Source organism: Lissotriton helveticus, chromosome 1_2, assembly GCF_964261635.1.
Source record: "Lissotriton helveticus chromosome 1_2, aLisHel1.1, whole genome shotgun sequence".
In the NCBI taxonomy this organism is placed as follows: domain Eukaryota; kingdom Metazoa; phylum Chordata; class Amphibia; order Caudata; family Salamandridae; genus Lissotriton; species Lissotriton helveticus.
In genome coordinates, this window is record NC_136058.1 from 174,888,932 (window position 1) to 174,904,189 (window position 15,258).

Genomic DNA, 15,258 nt, shown 5'->3' on the forward strand with positions numbered 1-15,258 from the left:
AGTTAATGTCCCCGCAGGCACGATCAGTCGCGTCTGCCCCCGCCTAGACCCCGGCAATTGCCGCGCCCATTGGCCACGCCCCAAGGCACGGTTTATTTTTTTGGGGATGTTGCGCGCGATTGTTGCCGGTTGTCGCGCCCATTGGCCACACCCCTTGCTGCCGCGCAATTGCAATTGCCGCGCCCATTGGCCTTGTTCACGCCCCCAGCACAATGCACACGTTTAAGGAACGCTTTTTTTTGTCGTCATGCCGCGCCCCTCCCACGCCCACAAGGGACTACTTTGCTGGTAAGGTTCTTTTACCTTTCAAATGTATATGGTGGGCATCTGTATAGCCTATGTCCTTCTGCTGCAACTGCCCTTTCCAATGCTGTATTGGGTGTTGTGATTGGTGCTGTGGTTCCTGAGATTACCCGCCTCAAAGGTTTGGGCTCTCTCTTTATAATATTAGTAATAGATGTAAAATAATTCAGATGCGTTACCAGACAGTCACATTTATAGAAATTGCAGTTTTAGTATCCGGATGCTATTAAGCTCCTCCAAACTGTCCATTAAAATTTTGAAACACTGTGAACACCAAATATCTTTAATGCTTATTTAACATATACTATGTCCTTTTGCTAGCTAGGGTAAGATTCTACCGGGACATGTCTTTAAATATTGTGGAAATAAATACATATTTGAAACTAAAAAAAACGAAAGTGGGGAATGCTAATATTAAAATTGATTTATTCGCTAGAAAGCAACCCACTCAGGCAAGAAATAATAAGTGCGGCCAGTATTACTTTTTTGTGCACTTTGAAAACCTATGGTGAACAATCCAATTTGCACAAACTAAACTATTGCAACCAAAATAAGCATACAGTACAAAATTAAAATATGAAGACATGGAGTTGTTATGCATATTATTATTTATTTTTTTAGCAAATAACGCAACCCCACTTTGTTATTGTTATTTACATTTGAAATGTAAGTTAAAGAAAAAGAATGGAAACAATTTGCATCATATGGAATCATATCAAATTGATTCCCAACCCAATTCCAACATTCACCCTCAAATAAGAAGTCTGGTTTAATGTATGAGGTTTCTGGCATGCTTATGATCCAAGATAGTTCTAGATTAAAGAAGAGGGCAGTGTTATCAATGAAGCTTGATCAGTGCAATCCCTTCCGGTCAGTGGAGAGCTCTTCATTCTGTGAGCCCTATTGCTATGATCATTCTCGACCTCAGTCACAAAGCTTCCAGGATGAACCTCCGAAATGTACGACTGGGTCAGTGTGCCTACAATTTGAGTCCATTTCAGATTTTCATGGAACTCGGAAACAATTCCATGAGTACTCCTGTGAACCTGCAGTAGTTACAGATTTCCAGGAGTAAGGGCTTGTATAAACATTTACGCAAGCAGAAATCTACAGGTGTATATTGCAGAAATGGAACGCTGAAATGCATTTGCATTTTGTAACCTGGAAAGCCCTTCCCCTGTACTGCTACCCTTCAAATTTGTGGTTGTCCCTCCCCGTTCCTACTGTTAAAATAGATTTACATCTGCCATTTTCAGAACGTTTTCAAGCTGGGAACTGCTTGCAAAATCATTGTGAATACCACTCGTGGCCTTTAGTTGTTCACTACCCTTTGCAAGTGGATTTGCTTTAGAAATCATCGAATCCTTGCCCTTTCACCAGAGTTGCTGTCACGGACATTAGTCAAAACTGATGGAACGTCCTTGTAACACAGTCACATTTACAGAGCCAAATCCCATCATTTTTGCTTGTGTGATATGCCCTTGAAAATAATGTTATTTGTTTATTACACCTATTATCATTTTACTTGAAGCATAAATAACTTCGTGAATAGGGCTCAAAATGACATTGCCTAAAGGGGCGGTCAGCCTTGTCTCAAAATCAGCAGGACGCTCGATATCCGGATTCATGCTGTGATTTCTTCATTTTCGGTACTAAGAGGCTACTTGATGTTATCAATGGTTACATTTTAAAATGACTGTGTGATTACCAGGAAGAGCTATTTATTAATTTTTTTTGTATGTGTCTGTTAAATTGGGAGACATTTTAGAGGTAATGTATAGAAAGTTCTCCCTTATAATATTGTTTGACCTACTGTTTCTTGATGGGTGTTCTTCCCGCATGCACCATTATCTTGATTTTACAGAGTGTTTTTGTTGTGTTGGCTTTGCACCTAGTTGGGTCTGTTTGTCGATTTCAATCCTGAAGAAATGATGCAGAGCATGGATGACGATGATGTGGATGATGGGGACCTTGAAGCAGAGCTTGCTGCCCTTACGGGAAAGAAAACTACTGCAGCCAAACCTAAGCCTAAGGGCAAATGTGAGCATTTTCTCTTTTTCATTTGCAGCCCTCTACATTCAGTTGAAATGTGCTGAGGGAGCTTAATAAGTGTTTTCTAGGTCTGTAAGGGCTGTTTTATTTCGTCCTTTGTATTTTTGTCCTTCCTTCTTTTTCCACAATCCATATTGGCCCTTCGTGCCTGGTGCAGTTGGGCGGGAAGGAGTCCTTTGGGGTGGAAAAGCTAATGGGCAATACTTCATGACACTTAATTTTTGTGTCTGTTGAGATGAATGTTATCTTTGATGTTCATTATGTAGAGGTGCATTTTTTTGCTCCCTCATCAGTAGAAAGTTCTTTTCTTTGGGTTCTGTATTAAAAGAAAATGAATGAAAAAAGTACATTTCAAGTCTTATTAATGCGTGCTGCTGGAAGGGATTGTTCACAGCATCACATGTTGTGTGACGGTAGCGTAACAGTTTATTGTGTGCTGGATTTGAAAATGTCCCTTATACACAAGTATTTCCAGTTTCTAAAGAAAATACAGTGGTTGGTGTGCAAAATAACAAGATTCAAAAATAGCAGTTCTATGTGCAGGTGCAAAGTAAAATCCATGATCTGTGAGCAAGTGTAGGTGGTTTATGGTTTGGAAGAGAGAAGGTAGGGGACAAAAAAAACGATACCCCTGTGGTGTAATTACTGTAGGAGAACAATAATATTCTAACAGCAAATGATCATGTAATAGTTAATAAAGGAACTTTGGACCACGTTACGATCCATACGTTTTGCAAGTTCCTAATTGTGTACTCGCAATTTGGAAGTCGCAAAATGCGATGTACAGCAGTGTGTTTGACACTGTTTGCGATTCCCAGTGGGTCGCAAATGGGCCTGCCTCATCAATATTCATGAGGCAGGTTGCAATTTGTAACTCCATTCGGTATGGACAAAAACAGGGATGGTGGCCAACTGGGGTCAGCAGACCCCATGTCTGTAATTTGCTTTTGCAATAAAGCAATTTTTGGGGGAAGGCAGTGAGTGTACCTTAAAGGAAAATAGGACGCATTTCAAAAACAAAAATGAAAAGTATTCTTTTAATTTTTTAGGAGTAGGCAGTGGTCTTTAGATCCACTACCTTCTCGTAAAAATAATTTGTGCCCCCATTCTCAAAGGAGAATGGGTTCTTGGGGACCCCTTCCCATTTGCGAATGGGTTACCACCAACTTGAAGTTGTTGGTAAACTGCGAATGTTTTGCCATTGCATTCTGGTTGCAAAACATTCATATATCCCCCTCCGACTTGCTATTTGGAAGGGATGCCCTTAACACGCCCCTTCCTAATACCGACTCGTAAACCCTATTTTGTGATTTGGTAATAGGTTACCTACTCACAAAATAGGGTTAGTGCATGTCAACAGGCTATTTAGGAGTCACAAATGGCCTGATTCTCTGTTTGCGACCGCTAAAACCTTTTGTACATGTGGCCCTTTGTCTCTCAAACAATAAGGCAAATATATGGGGCCACAAAGTCGGTAACAATTGAGTAAGGATCTGGCAGACACAGAACAGTTAACAATTGCGTAAATAAAAATGATGGTAGCTAAATGAAATATTACAGTAGACAGGGAAATGAGATGATTAGATAGACTGGCAGTTGTTACTTACTTCATGGTTTATATCCTTTAAAGTATGTCACCTGTATGCAGGTGTAAATTAAACATTGTTTGAAACATATGGTTGTTATGCCCTTTTGGTGGCTGACAGTGACTACATTATTGTTCACCAATGGGTTAAGGCCCAAAACAACTGTCTGTGGTTGGGAATGCAAAGTTAGTATCCACAGTTGAGACTACACCAAAAGACTAATATGGCTTTTGTCCTTACCTCCATTGTTTTTGTGTGAAAAATAAAAAAACATTCTCTTTATAACACTTCCACACTTAAACTTTCAGATTGCGAAGTAATGGTTCACCCTTTACCCATTTTCCTTCAATAATTTGGACCGTACAAATAGCAGTTCTGTTAAATGTTGTATCTGAGCTTCTGTTAACTGTTGTTTAAGTGTGTGGGCAGACTGGGGGAGGGGGATCATATGATGTTAGTTTCACCACATCTGGAAAACTGTTTCAGTAGGCATTGTTTTTTCTCATTGTGGCTTTTTGCCTTGAACTCTATATCCCTCATGTAGTCCCATGTCCTTGCAGCTTCCTTATTTTGTTTCTTTCAGAGGACATGGTCAAACTAGGCCTTAGCCTAGTAGCTTTGTACTGCATTTGTGTAACATATGTAGTGTATTTGACACTGACAGTCATTCCCTTCCACACAATTTAGGGAAAAAAGGTTGAGTGTCAAATGGAACATAATTTCTACCAGATTGCAGACTGTCATCATTCCGTCCAGCACCTGAACATATTTACAATTTTTATAATATGGTATGTTTGTAAAAATTATTAGGCATTTCTGTACCTGCTCTGCCCATCGTCGATAGTGGCTTCTTTTCAAAATGGAATTCTTTCTTCTTACACCTCCCGAGAAGAGCCCAAGCATTGCGAGTGTTGAACTCTAATCTATTTTGATATTCTTCCCTTAAAATGTGATCCCCAGTGGAGATCATGTCAGTTGTACGTCTCCCATGCCTTCTTTTTCTATACCCAATAGTAGATATGTCCGATATTGTCCCATCAGTCTTTATCACAGCAGGTTGCCTAATCTTCTTGCTAATATCTAAGATTGTTATTATGGCTTCCTTCAAGTCTTCCTCATTGAGCTACAGGCAGCTCTTCTTCATGATTTGTATCTCACATTGCAGAGTCTTTGTCTTACTGATGTGCAGAGCGTTGTTATCCAAGCAGCTGAGATTGTAGACAAAGAGCAATAATGTCAAGCACCCCTGTGATGATGAAATAACTGCAAGCTTCTCGTGCTAGTTTTTATATTAACTGAGAATTCTTGATAGTGCTTCATATTCTAACTGATTATTTTAACACCAGTCCCCATTTTGGCAATGGGCCACACATGTTCCTGTCACTTAGAGAGGGACATGCCTTTTTTTTTTAAAAACAGATTTTATTGATAGATCGCACAGAAAATCGCAGATCTCTGTAGCCCAGAGGTATCTGCCAGACATATGTACATATATAGAACAATGCAATCCATCATGACTTTTACATGTAGTACAATGGGATCATTGCACAAAATGAACCCACCTCCCTGCCCCCCCCCCCCAACTGTCCCCAACTCCATCCCACCCGGACCCCTCCCCCCCCTGCACAGTTTCCTTTGGTTTTCTTTTTAATAAAAAAAAAACCATTTTTATTGATCACAAGGAAATCGTAGAGCTCTGTACCCCAGAGATTTCTGCCAGGCAAAAAAACACACATATGTGACATCGCAATCCAGTAGAGTTTTACAAAGGGAACATATAAACATTATGGAAACCATTAACAACCCGCCTCCCCTCCTCCCCCCCCCCCCCGCACGGTAGCTAGCTTCTTCTTGGCAGTCAATATACAGTCATCCGTCTACATAGCACTCTCAGAGATCCGGTGATGGGCCGCCAAATTTTATAATGTTTGCGAGGACATCCCCGAGCCAGAAATTTGGGCTTCTCCAGCCCCAGAGGGACATGCTTTTTGAGCATCTGCCAACACTCAAAATGAGTCAGTGGTACTTATCTTGCACCCATTCAAACACTGATGCAGCCTGCCTAAGCTGTGTGACAATATTATAACATCTATCCCATTTCCCAGTATTTTCAGAAATCTTTTACAATTCAAAGTTTTATTGGTGTGGTGGCTTTTCTGAGGGCCATTTGCTCTGGTTCTTTTTTGGTTTCTTCAGTACTGTATAGTAAGCGTGGATGTTTACTCAATCAGTCCTTTTCACCTTTAACTTATCTTACATTATATTAAAATTCGAATTTTATCTTCTTGCCAAACATTAGGAACAAACTTTGCCCTCACTCCTTTGGGTTCATCGGCTTCACTTACAATCGCCAGTATTGTCACGTTTGTTTTGCTGAACTCCCGCCCCAAACCCTTGGACCGTCGAGTCATTGCCTGAAAACAAGTATGCTTTAGATACTCGGTTGCAAAAAACCTAAACTGTACAGTATGCAGTTTACGTTCTTGAGTGATAGTTTATTTTTTGAAGTAGATGTCATTACTACTGGTCTCATCTGTGGACCTTTGAGTGGTATGAAGGCAGGTTTATTAAGTTTCACATTTCCCTCCCAACACAGATTTCAGATCATGAGACCTCTTGACAGTTCTATTTTTCTTCATGTTTACTTTTTTCGTTTTAATTTTGTCTTATGTGCTTTCTTCATAATGCAGAATCTCATCTTATCTACGCAACGTTTCCATTTATCTTCACACTTGCATTTTGCATCCCCTTTCAGATGTTCATATTTTCACCAATGCTTTTCCTATAGGTTTTGACGATCTTTTACATATACTCCACTAACCAATTAGATACCAAAGGTACAAGAAGTGCGCTTTGCTTTGTTTACATCCATGACATTGCTAATACATTCTCTTTCTTCATACTATCGCAACATGTACTGTAAACAGTAGCATTTACTCAGAATGTCATCAAAGAAAATGTATCCTCTGTTCAGCTCAGCCAATAGGGCATTTGTTTTGTGTCTGGATTCATTACCCTGTGGTATTTGTAGTGTTGTACCCAGTCTCTTCCTTCGCCCCCCCATGGCCCGGTGATTCCTGTCTCAGTGACACACATACTTATATTCTCTCTCTCATTTTCATCCAAAATCATTGCAACAATGTTCCATTCAGAGACTTTAGTCCTGCAACTACTACATCAGGTTTTTACCTGCTACCTTGTATGTTCAGAGTAATGGGGACTGTTCTGAGAAGGTTATTGCAGCGTAGTCACTTGAAACAACGGCCATGGATGATCTAATAGCATTATTACTACCATGCATAAGCCTCCAAATGTCATTACTTTGAACTCCTAGTACATTTGATTTAGAAAGTTATGGTCTTCAAGGACCTTCATCTTTCTGTGAGGAAGCTATCCTACTGTTCAATTAAACAATAAAAAAGAGTCTAACTGTGTAAACCTATGATTTGTGTTTTACATCATATTTTCAAAACGTATTCGGAGAATGAAAATAGGCACTTTTCTACTTGCTGTCCAAACCTTCCATCTTTCTAACCTGCCTCTACGTAGTGCTTTAGCTCCCATTCTGATACAGATGCTACTGGACTAATCTGTATTTTGTCACTTTAGGATTCAGGCCATTTTCTTGATTAAGATTATGCACCCCTACCACACTTAGGTTATGAGACTACATAGTATTCATAATCTACCTACCTAAGTGTATTTGTAAGATTTGTGCTTTCCCAGGTCTGAAGATTTGCATTATCTGATGATGCTTGAATGAGTTCCTGATACAATGCATATTCCGGAAAGCACATAATTGACACATCACTAGTTTAGGCTCACTACAATTATATGGCTTACCTCTTTTCAGTTGGCTTTTTGTCTCAGAGAGTGATTTCTATTTTAACTATTTCATGCATCTGTTTAGACTCTTTTGGTGTTTCTGCCAATACCCCCCTCTTCACTAGCCTTCCATTAATTCATGAGATTGTTTTTCAAGGGAACTGGATCAGTTTACAGGGGTAATCATATTGTCTGCATACAAAAATAGTTTCATGCCAAATGACTGAATTAGAGAAGCCATTGGATTAAAGAGAATTTGGAAAACATATCAGTCCTTGTGGAACACCACACTTTATTACAGAAGATCAAAAGGTGTAGTAAAGAAACTTTTAGGAACTGATTACAAGCTGTGGGGTTACGGTTGAGGTATTTACCACACTCCGTATTACCCCAGACCGAGGCGTGTACTTGGGAAGGCAAATAGCTCATTTTCCAAGGTTTCCTTTTGGAAATGAGGCACAGCATGCAGAAATGCTGTTTAACTCAGCAAGTTCTACTTGCTCTCTCCTTTTTCTGGTTCTCTATCATGCCAAATGTTTTGCCTTTTTCCCTGATAAATTTCAGCAGGTCCAACCTGCCAAAATCTGTCGGGGGGGGGGGGGGGGGAAGGAGGGGAGACAGTGGGGGTGCTATGATTGCCACATAGCTTGGAATTCCCATGCGTGAAAAAGCTCCTGTTTGAGATCAGCTATCACTCCCAGCTCACAACAGAAGCCTTACTGTAGAATCTGAGAAATTCCTTCAGCCTCCTAAGTTCAAGACTTTGTAAGTCCTCAAGCTTGTTTAATATTTTAGTGTGGTCAACTGTGTTGCGTGCCTCACCAGTTCTAATAAAACCAGTGAAACCACTTTGCCAGTGTCCAAAATACAATAGAATTTATCCATTGCTGCTGGAATGGTACCCGAATATTATGGTCAAAATTTCTTCCGACAAAAGTATTGTGTTTGAAATATCTTGTACAAAAATAGCACTCCCTTGGCATTAATATAAAACCCATATCCAATAGACAGTTATTTTTGTAAAATATATTTGAGGGTCTATAAGTATTTTAGGGGATATTTTTGTTATCAATATTCTGCTAACACCACCATTTCTCTATTCTAATTTGGGTCAAAGCCCCCTTGAGATTAATGTATCATGTTCACTGATTCCATGAATACGTGAGAACACACTATTTGTTTTTATAAGTTTAGTTTCTGTAGGTTTAGTGTTAGCTTTTTCAGCAGAAGAGTCATAATATTCAGTTTAGGTTGTGACTTTACAGAGAGGCACTTATCAAAGCTTTGATCTCCTTGAAGAATGTGGACATTGGACTTTTTTTATCACTATTATTTATTGATTTCCAACAAAAACATGTTATACATTGAAAAGGAAACAAATAAAAAAAACAACTCAACACTGCCATTCCCGCCACAACCATAGGCCCTTCCCAACACATTCTAAGGAGGGATATATGAACAGGCTTACGTGGAAGCCTCTAGGCCATAGTATTCCGTCCATGTCCCCCATATACGCTCATATTTGCAAGGGCATCCTTGGCCAGCGTAAATAGGTTTTTCCAATGTGGAACACTAGTTAATTCCCCTCCTCTACTCAGTCAATGTTGGTTTTGGGCTTTGTCTATTTTTATGCCACTATCGTGGCCATCGCAAAGAGGCATCTTTCCTCCCAAGTGCTGCAGAGGTCGTCCAGTATACTTAATAAGGCTTCCCTGGGTTTCAGTGCAAGTGTGTGCCCTAAAACCTGTGAAAGGCACAAGGCTGTGTTCCCAGTATAGGGTGAACAGGGGGCTGGACCATGTTGTAAAAAAGATTCTGCATCTCAGCAGGGGCATCGGAATCATGCCCGGAGTCTACCATTTCCCCACCTGCCACAGCTTCCAAGGGGGGGTATGTATGTGCAGTGAAATTTGTTCATCTGTACCAGCCTGTGACGGGAGGATATTGCTATCTTGTGGCGAGCCATGCGGGCTATTTGCCAATCAACATTTTATAGGGTGCCAATCCAGGTCTCCCACTTACGTCTCCGGGGCACGAGCACATCAGGGTCATTGTTAATCAGTATGCAGTAAATTCTGGAGATTACCCCCTTACCCAGCTTGACCATTAGTAGTTGAGCTTCCAATAGGCTATGTTCCAGGAGGGAAGTCAGACGGTCCATGTACACGAAGAGAGCATGTCTAAGTTGTAGACATTTATGGAATTGTGTCTTGGTAATGTCAAATTGTGCCTGGAGATCCTGAAAATATTTAATGTGGCTTCCCTTCCAGACATCCCCTTGGGTTGTGATATCAATAGTGTCCCCTGAAATCCATGCAGACTGGAGGTATGAGTGAGGTAGTGACCGTGCTACAATGAAGTCTGTTGTGTGAGCTTGTCGTGCCATCGGAGAAAGCGCATAGCTGTCTCAGTCTGAAACACTACCCGGTTTACCCCTGGGAGGTGTTTGGGGATCGGGTCCCCATACAGCAAGCCCATGACTTTATTCTTGTTTAACAAAGCAAGTTCTGCTCGATAGGTAGGGTTATCCCACCCACCCACCAGTCAGCCAATCATTAATCACGAGTAACTGTGTGGCCCAGTAATATAGTTAAAGATCTGCCATTGCCATAACTCCATCATATACAGAAAGCCTGCACTTAGACCCGGGCATATGTTGTTGTTTGCCTAAACAAAGAAAGTCACGGACTGTAGAGGTAAGGTCTCGACCTTACCTTACAGCTGGAAATTTTGAAGTATATGAAAATATTGCAGGAGGGCCATCATTTTGAAGAGGGCTACCTGGCCCAGTATTTTAAGAGGCAGAGTTGACCACCTTTGTAGATCCGCCTTCATCCAGGACAGGATGAGTGTCATGTTAAGGCTCGTCATGTAGAGGCTCCAGGTCAGCTCGGGAAAGAGAGCTATGTGAATGCCCAAATACTTGAAACTCAGTTGTTTCATGGGTATAGAGGATTGCTATTTTATGGTCTCTTTCTCGCCATGCATCAGGACCAATATGGACTTGGAGAAGGTGCATCCTGAGGCCCGAAGCCTCTTCATAGAGTGCTTGAAGACGAAGGTATCTAGGCCCAGTCAACTGGGGTTCACCCAGGTACAGGGGGACATCATCAGCATAAAGTGCATTTCTAACCTCCATGGATCCCCTTCAGTGCCATCCTTGCATCTGGGCATCACATCGTGTCAGCCGGCAAGCGGTTCAATAGTGAGGGCGAACAAGAGGGGCAACAGTGGACACCCCTGCCTAGTCCCATTACCTATAGAGGAGTCAGAGGGCATTCCTTTTATTAACATCCAGGATGTAGGCTGGGAGTACAGAAGATGAGTGTATGTTCAAATCTGTGACCCAAAGGCCACAGGGAGTGGTGTGGCACAGCAGCAGGGCGGCTGACTCTAGAGCGTGAGGCTCGTGGTTCGATCACCTGCGGCGGTGCGGTGGCAGCTCAGCACATACGACCCTGTGGGATAGCTAGCTTAATCTCCCCCATGGCTCCCAGGGCCTTGATATCCTAAAGGGATGATATGTTTGTGCATTACAAATAGGAAATCTATTATTATTATTATTATTATTATTATTATTATTATTATTATATTGAGTAAGACTGCCCCATGAAACCCCAGTCCATCGTCAAATCTAAGGCTTTATTTTCGAAGAGGCAAGAGTGTGCAAGGCCATGATATATCGCGGGCTCGGGCTAGTGCCACCTGCAATTGACATAGTGCTGGGTTTTTCAGTTGGGCTTGAACCCACATTGGTCAGGGTGTACCGGTGTAGAAATCACCTGGCCAAGCCTGGCTACGATGATCTTCGCAAAGATCTTTATTTCTCTGTTCATAATAGATATGGGCCTATATGAGACGCAGTTCGGTGAAGGTAGGTCAGATTTGGCAATCATCACTATCAAAGCTACATCTAATTCCGGTAGGAAGTGGCCGACTTGAGCTGCCTACACATACATAGTGAGTAGATGCAGGGATAGAAGGTCCCGGATCTTACTATAATATTCCGGGAGGTATTCATTCAGCCCCTGGGTGTTTACCAGCTTAAGCACAGTTATGGCAGCTTATGTTCCTCCACGGTGATGGGCGCGTCATCTTGGGAGTGGTACTTCTACAGAGAGGGGTTGACATTGCTCACGGGGGGAGAGTGGGCTGCATGGAGCACCCAGTAATAATTGACGAACCCCGCCCACTATCGCCTCCATGTCAGTGTGCAGGACCCCGGCCTGATCGAGGATTTCTGGAGCTGCTCTGATGGAGGCCCCTTTCGTGGCTAACCAGTAGAGCAGTTTACCTGATTTTACTCTCATCTCATAGACCCGCTAGCCAGAGGACCTCCAACATTGCCTAGCCTCCTCTAGGGAAGTTTGCCTAAGGTTAGAGGTATCTATTTTTGGTGTCTAAGGGTCTCCGAGAGGTTGAGTACCAGCCGTCGTTCTAGCGTGAGTATATGGTGCTCCAGGTCAAACGTGATCCCATTTGTCTTTATTGAGTTGCCTACCTTTTAGCCACTCCCGGCAGACCAAATCGTGCTTGTGGATGCAGCGGACTCAGCATAGCTGCAAAGTAGGCCTGTAGTACTGTGTCTAGAATTGTTGTGCATTTCTCATCCTGGAGAAACCAGGCATTAAGTCACCACACAGGGCGCCATGAAAGTGTCATACAATCACTTTGGAGTTCAATCGGGGAGTCATCGGTTACGTCTCTGGGGAGGATGTCTACCTGGGAAACCTGTAGCATATCAGTTGCTGATAGCAACGAAAAAATCTATACTTGAGTGTGTCTTATAAGCCGCAGACGTGTGTATAATTTCTATCCCGGGGTGCCTCCAGACATCACACAAACCCAGGGAGTCCATCCACCGCTGTAGTTGTCACAATATAATGTCAGGGCACCAGTAGTATGCATTTCTGGATGCAAGGTAGCATTAACGTACCCGTCTATGGCAGTGGTGCCCACTGGGAAGCCCGAGATCACTTCTATGAGAGCTGCATATGATTGGGTGGACATATGAGGGGGAGCATAGATACTCAGGGTATTAGATGGGCGCCCCTCAAGTGTGCCCTCCAGTGCCACATATTGGTCAGTGTTCGTATGAGCTATCTGGAGAGGGAAGAATTTGTGTAAAAGAAGAGCGACGTGAAGTCTGTATGTTAAACCTTATTGTATTAAAATCTCTTCAGGAAAATGGCCTTTTAACCCAGAAGGTGTGTTTCATGCAACAGCAGGATGGAGGGGTGAAGGTGCTAGGCGTAGCAGAAAATTGTTGTTCGCTTAATGCGGTCTGGGAGCCTGTCCACATTCTAGGTCCTTTGTAGGGTTAAACGTATTGTATGTCATGGGGTCCCCGTCTAGGAGTGCTATCTACAGTGTGGGGGAAAGGTAGAGAGCCTCTGGAGACAAGTTGTCTCATACTATCAAGGGAAGAGCAGCATGTGAGTGGCATACAGTAATTAAGCAAACAACTCAAAACCAAAAGGAAGGAAAGAAAAAACAAAGGGAAACAAAGGAAGAATCTCAACCACTAAAACCCCCCCACACAATTCCCCACCCCATACTTCCCTCCTCAAAGTAACTGTCACCCTAAACCCCGCAACTCTAACATTAAACCATAGAAACTCAAACAGTCTAGGTGTTTGAGGCATCACAAATGGTGGCTTTCCTGATTCAGATGGATCTATGTGTAGTGCACCAGCGCTGCTCAGCTATGCATGCTCTATGAGTGGCCCTACTGGGTCGACGGCAATCGTTCCCCAGATACATTTTGTGCTCTAACCCACCAGCTGTCGCCTGACTATTCCCAAGTGGACCCAGGTCTGCGACCTCTTTGGAGTCAAGCTAGCCTAGCTGATATGGGGTGGCACCCCGAAACCGGTCCCAGGATGCTTGTTTCCGGTCCAGGGAAGACCTGGCTTGGCAGTTCGGTCTGGACTGTTTCCACGAGGCACAGGGCCAAGACTGATTTGCATATAGCTGGGTCTGAACTGGGGTGGCGAAGTAAGCTAAATAATGATGACGGATTCAGCCCAGATCTGTGAGTGGGGGTGAGTGTTTGAAAAGTTTCAGCGCTCTGTCCATCATCTCCTTGTGTTTCCTTTGTTCGCCCTAAGTTGGCAGGGTATGCCCAGACGTGGGTCGCTTGCTCACTTTGCCACTGAATTCAAGCTAGCCTGGCTGGTGAGGGGTGTTACCCCAAAACTGGTCCCCAGAATGCTTGTCCCAGAATGCTTGTTTCCGGTCCAGGGAAGACCTGGCTTGGCAGTTCGGTCTGGACTTTTCCCTCGAGGCACAGGGCCAAGATTGATTTGTATATAGCTGGGTCTGAACTGGTGTGTCAATGTGAGCTAAAGAATGATGATGGATTCAACCCAGATCTGTAGCTGGGGGTGAGTGGCTGAAAAGTTTCAGCGCTCCGTCCATCATCTCCTTGTGTTTGCTTTGCGGCCTCTTTGTGCCTGCAGATCTCCGTGTCATAGGAGTCTGGGGAGATCACAGAGCGTCCACGTGGCCTGTGGGATCTAGTGCTCTCTCTGAGATTTAGGTCATGTTGAGTCCCTTAATTTTAGAAGGGGCCAGGGCCAGTTTGGGTGCTTTCTCCACTGCCCACTCTCACGCCGCCTCTGGGATGGTGAAGAAACGGGAGCGCCTGTCATGATCACCCGGAGTTTGCTGTAAATAAATGCATATATTTCAGGTTAAGGGCCCTGAGCTTCTGCTTCACCTCATCGAAGGACCGCTGTTGCCACGGAGTTTCACGAAGTCCTAAACTTGAAAAGTTAGTGAAACACCTATGCGGGCCTCTCATAAACTAGCATCCCTATCACAGTACTTGACGAATGTGGTGATCAGTGGGCGCTGGGGTGCCCCGACAGTGGGCGCTGGGCCAGGGATCTATGCACCCTTTGTATAACAAACCATGGAGATAAGTAGTCCTTGTGTAGCCAGTCTCTCAGGAGGTCTGCTGGATCTGATGATTCCTACCCTTCTGGGAATCCCACAAAGCATAAGTTATTGCACAGTGATCTATTCTCCGCATCTTCAGCCCTATTCCCGAGTGTGGTAGTAAGGGACAGGAGTTTGACCATGTTTCCCTTGAGGGAGGTCACATCGTCTTCCACAGTGGAGAGCCTCTCCTCCGCTTCGGTGTTCCCGATGGTCATGTTTTGTAAATCCTGACATAGAAGTATGAGATCAACCTTGACTTCCCCCTAGCCTGGCTTCAACTGCCTTACGGGAGGCCTGGATGGCCTGCAGTATGTTGGTGAGGTTTGTGGGCATCAGCGTGTTCATTTGGGCGGGGGCCATTTCCAGTGGACTTGTGGCATCACCAGGAGGGATGGTGAATCCTTTATCCCTCGGTCTGGGCTCTAGACCTCTGGTAGTAAGATCTGAGTAGTGCGGCAGAGGCACTGTAGTGCGGCAGCGGCACTGTCGTCCAGCCCGCATATCCTCTAGCAAGCGACACAGCACAAGCAGCCAGGGGTCCTTCTAG

General features: G+C 43.5%; 1 protein-coding gene across 3 annotated transcripts in view; it reads left to right on the forward strand.

Annotated features, from left to right (window-relative positions):
• CC2D1B (coiled-coil and C2 domain containing 1B) overlaps positions 1-15,258 on the forward strand; it is a 710,809-nt gene that overhangs the window by 17,381 nt on the left and 678,170 nt on the right. For all 3 annotated transcript variants that reach the window (XM_078670637.1, XM_078670630.1, XM_078670646.1), the window contains exon 3: positions 2,199-2,343. In XM_078670637.1, coding sequence (XP_078526763.1) covers positions 2,199-2,343 — 145 coding nt within the window. The remainder of the gene's footprint in view (positions 1-2,198; positions 2,344-15,258) is intronic.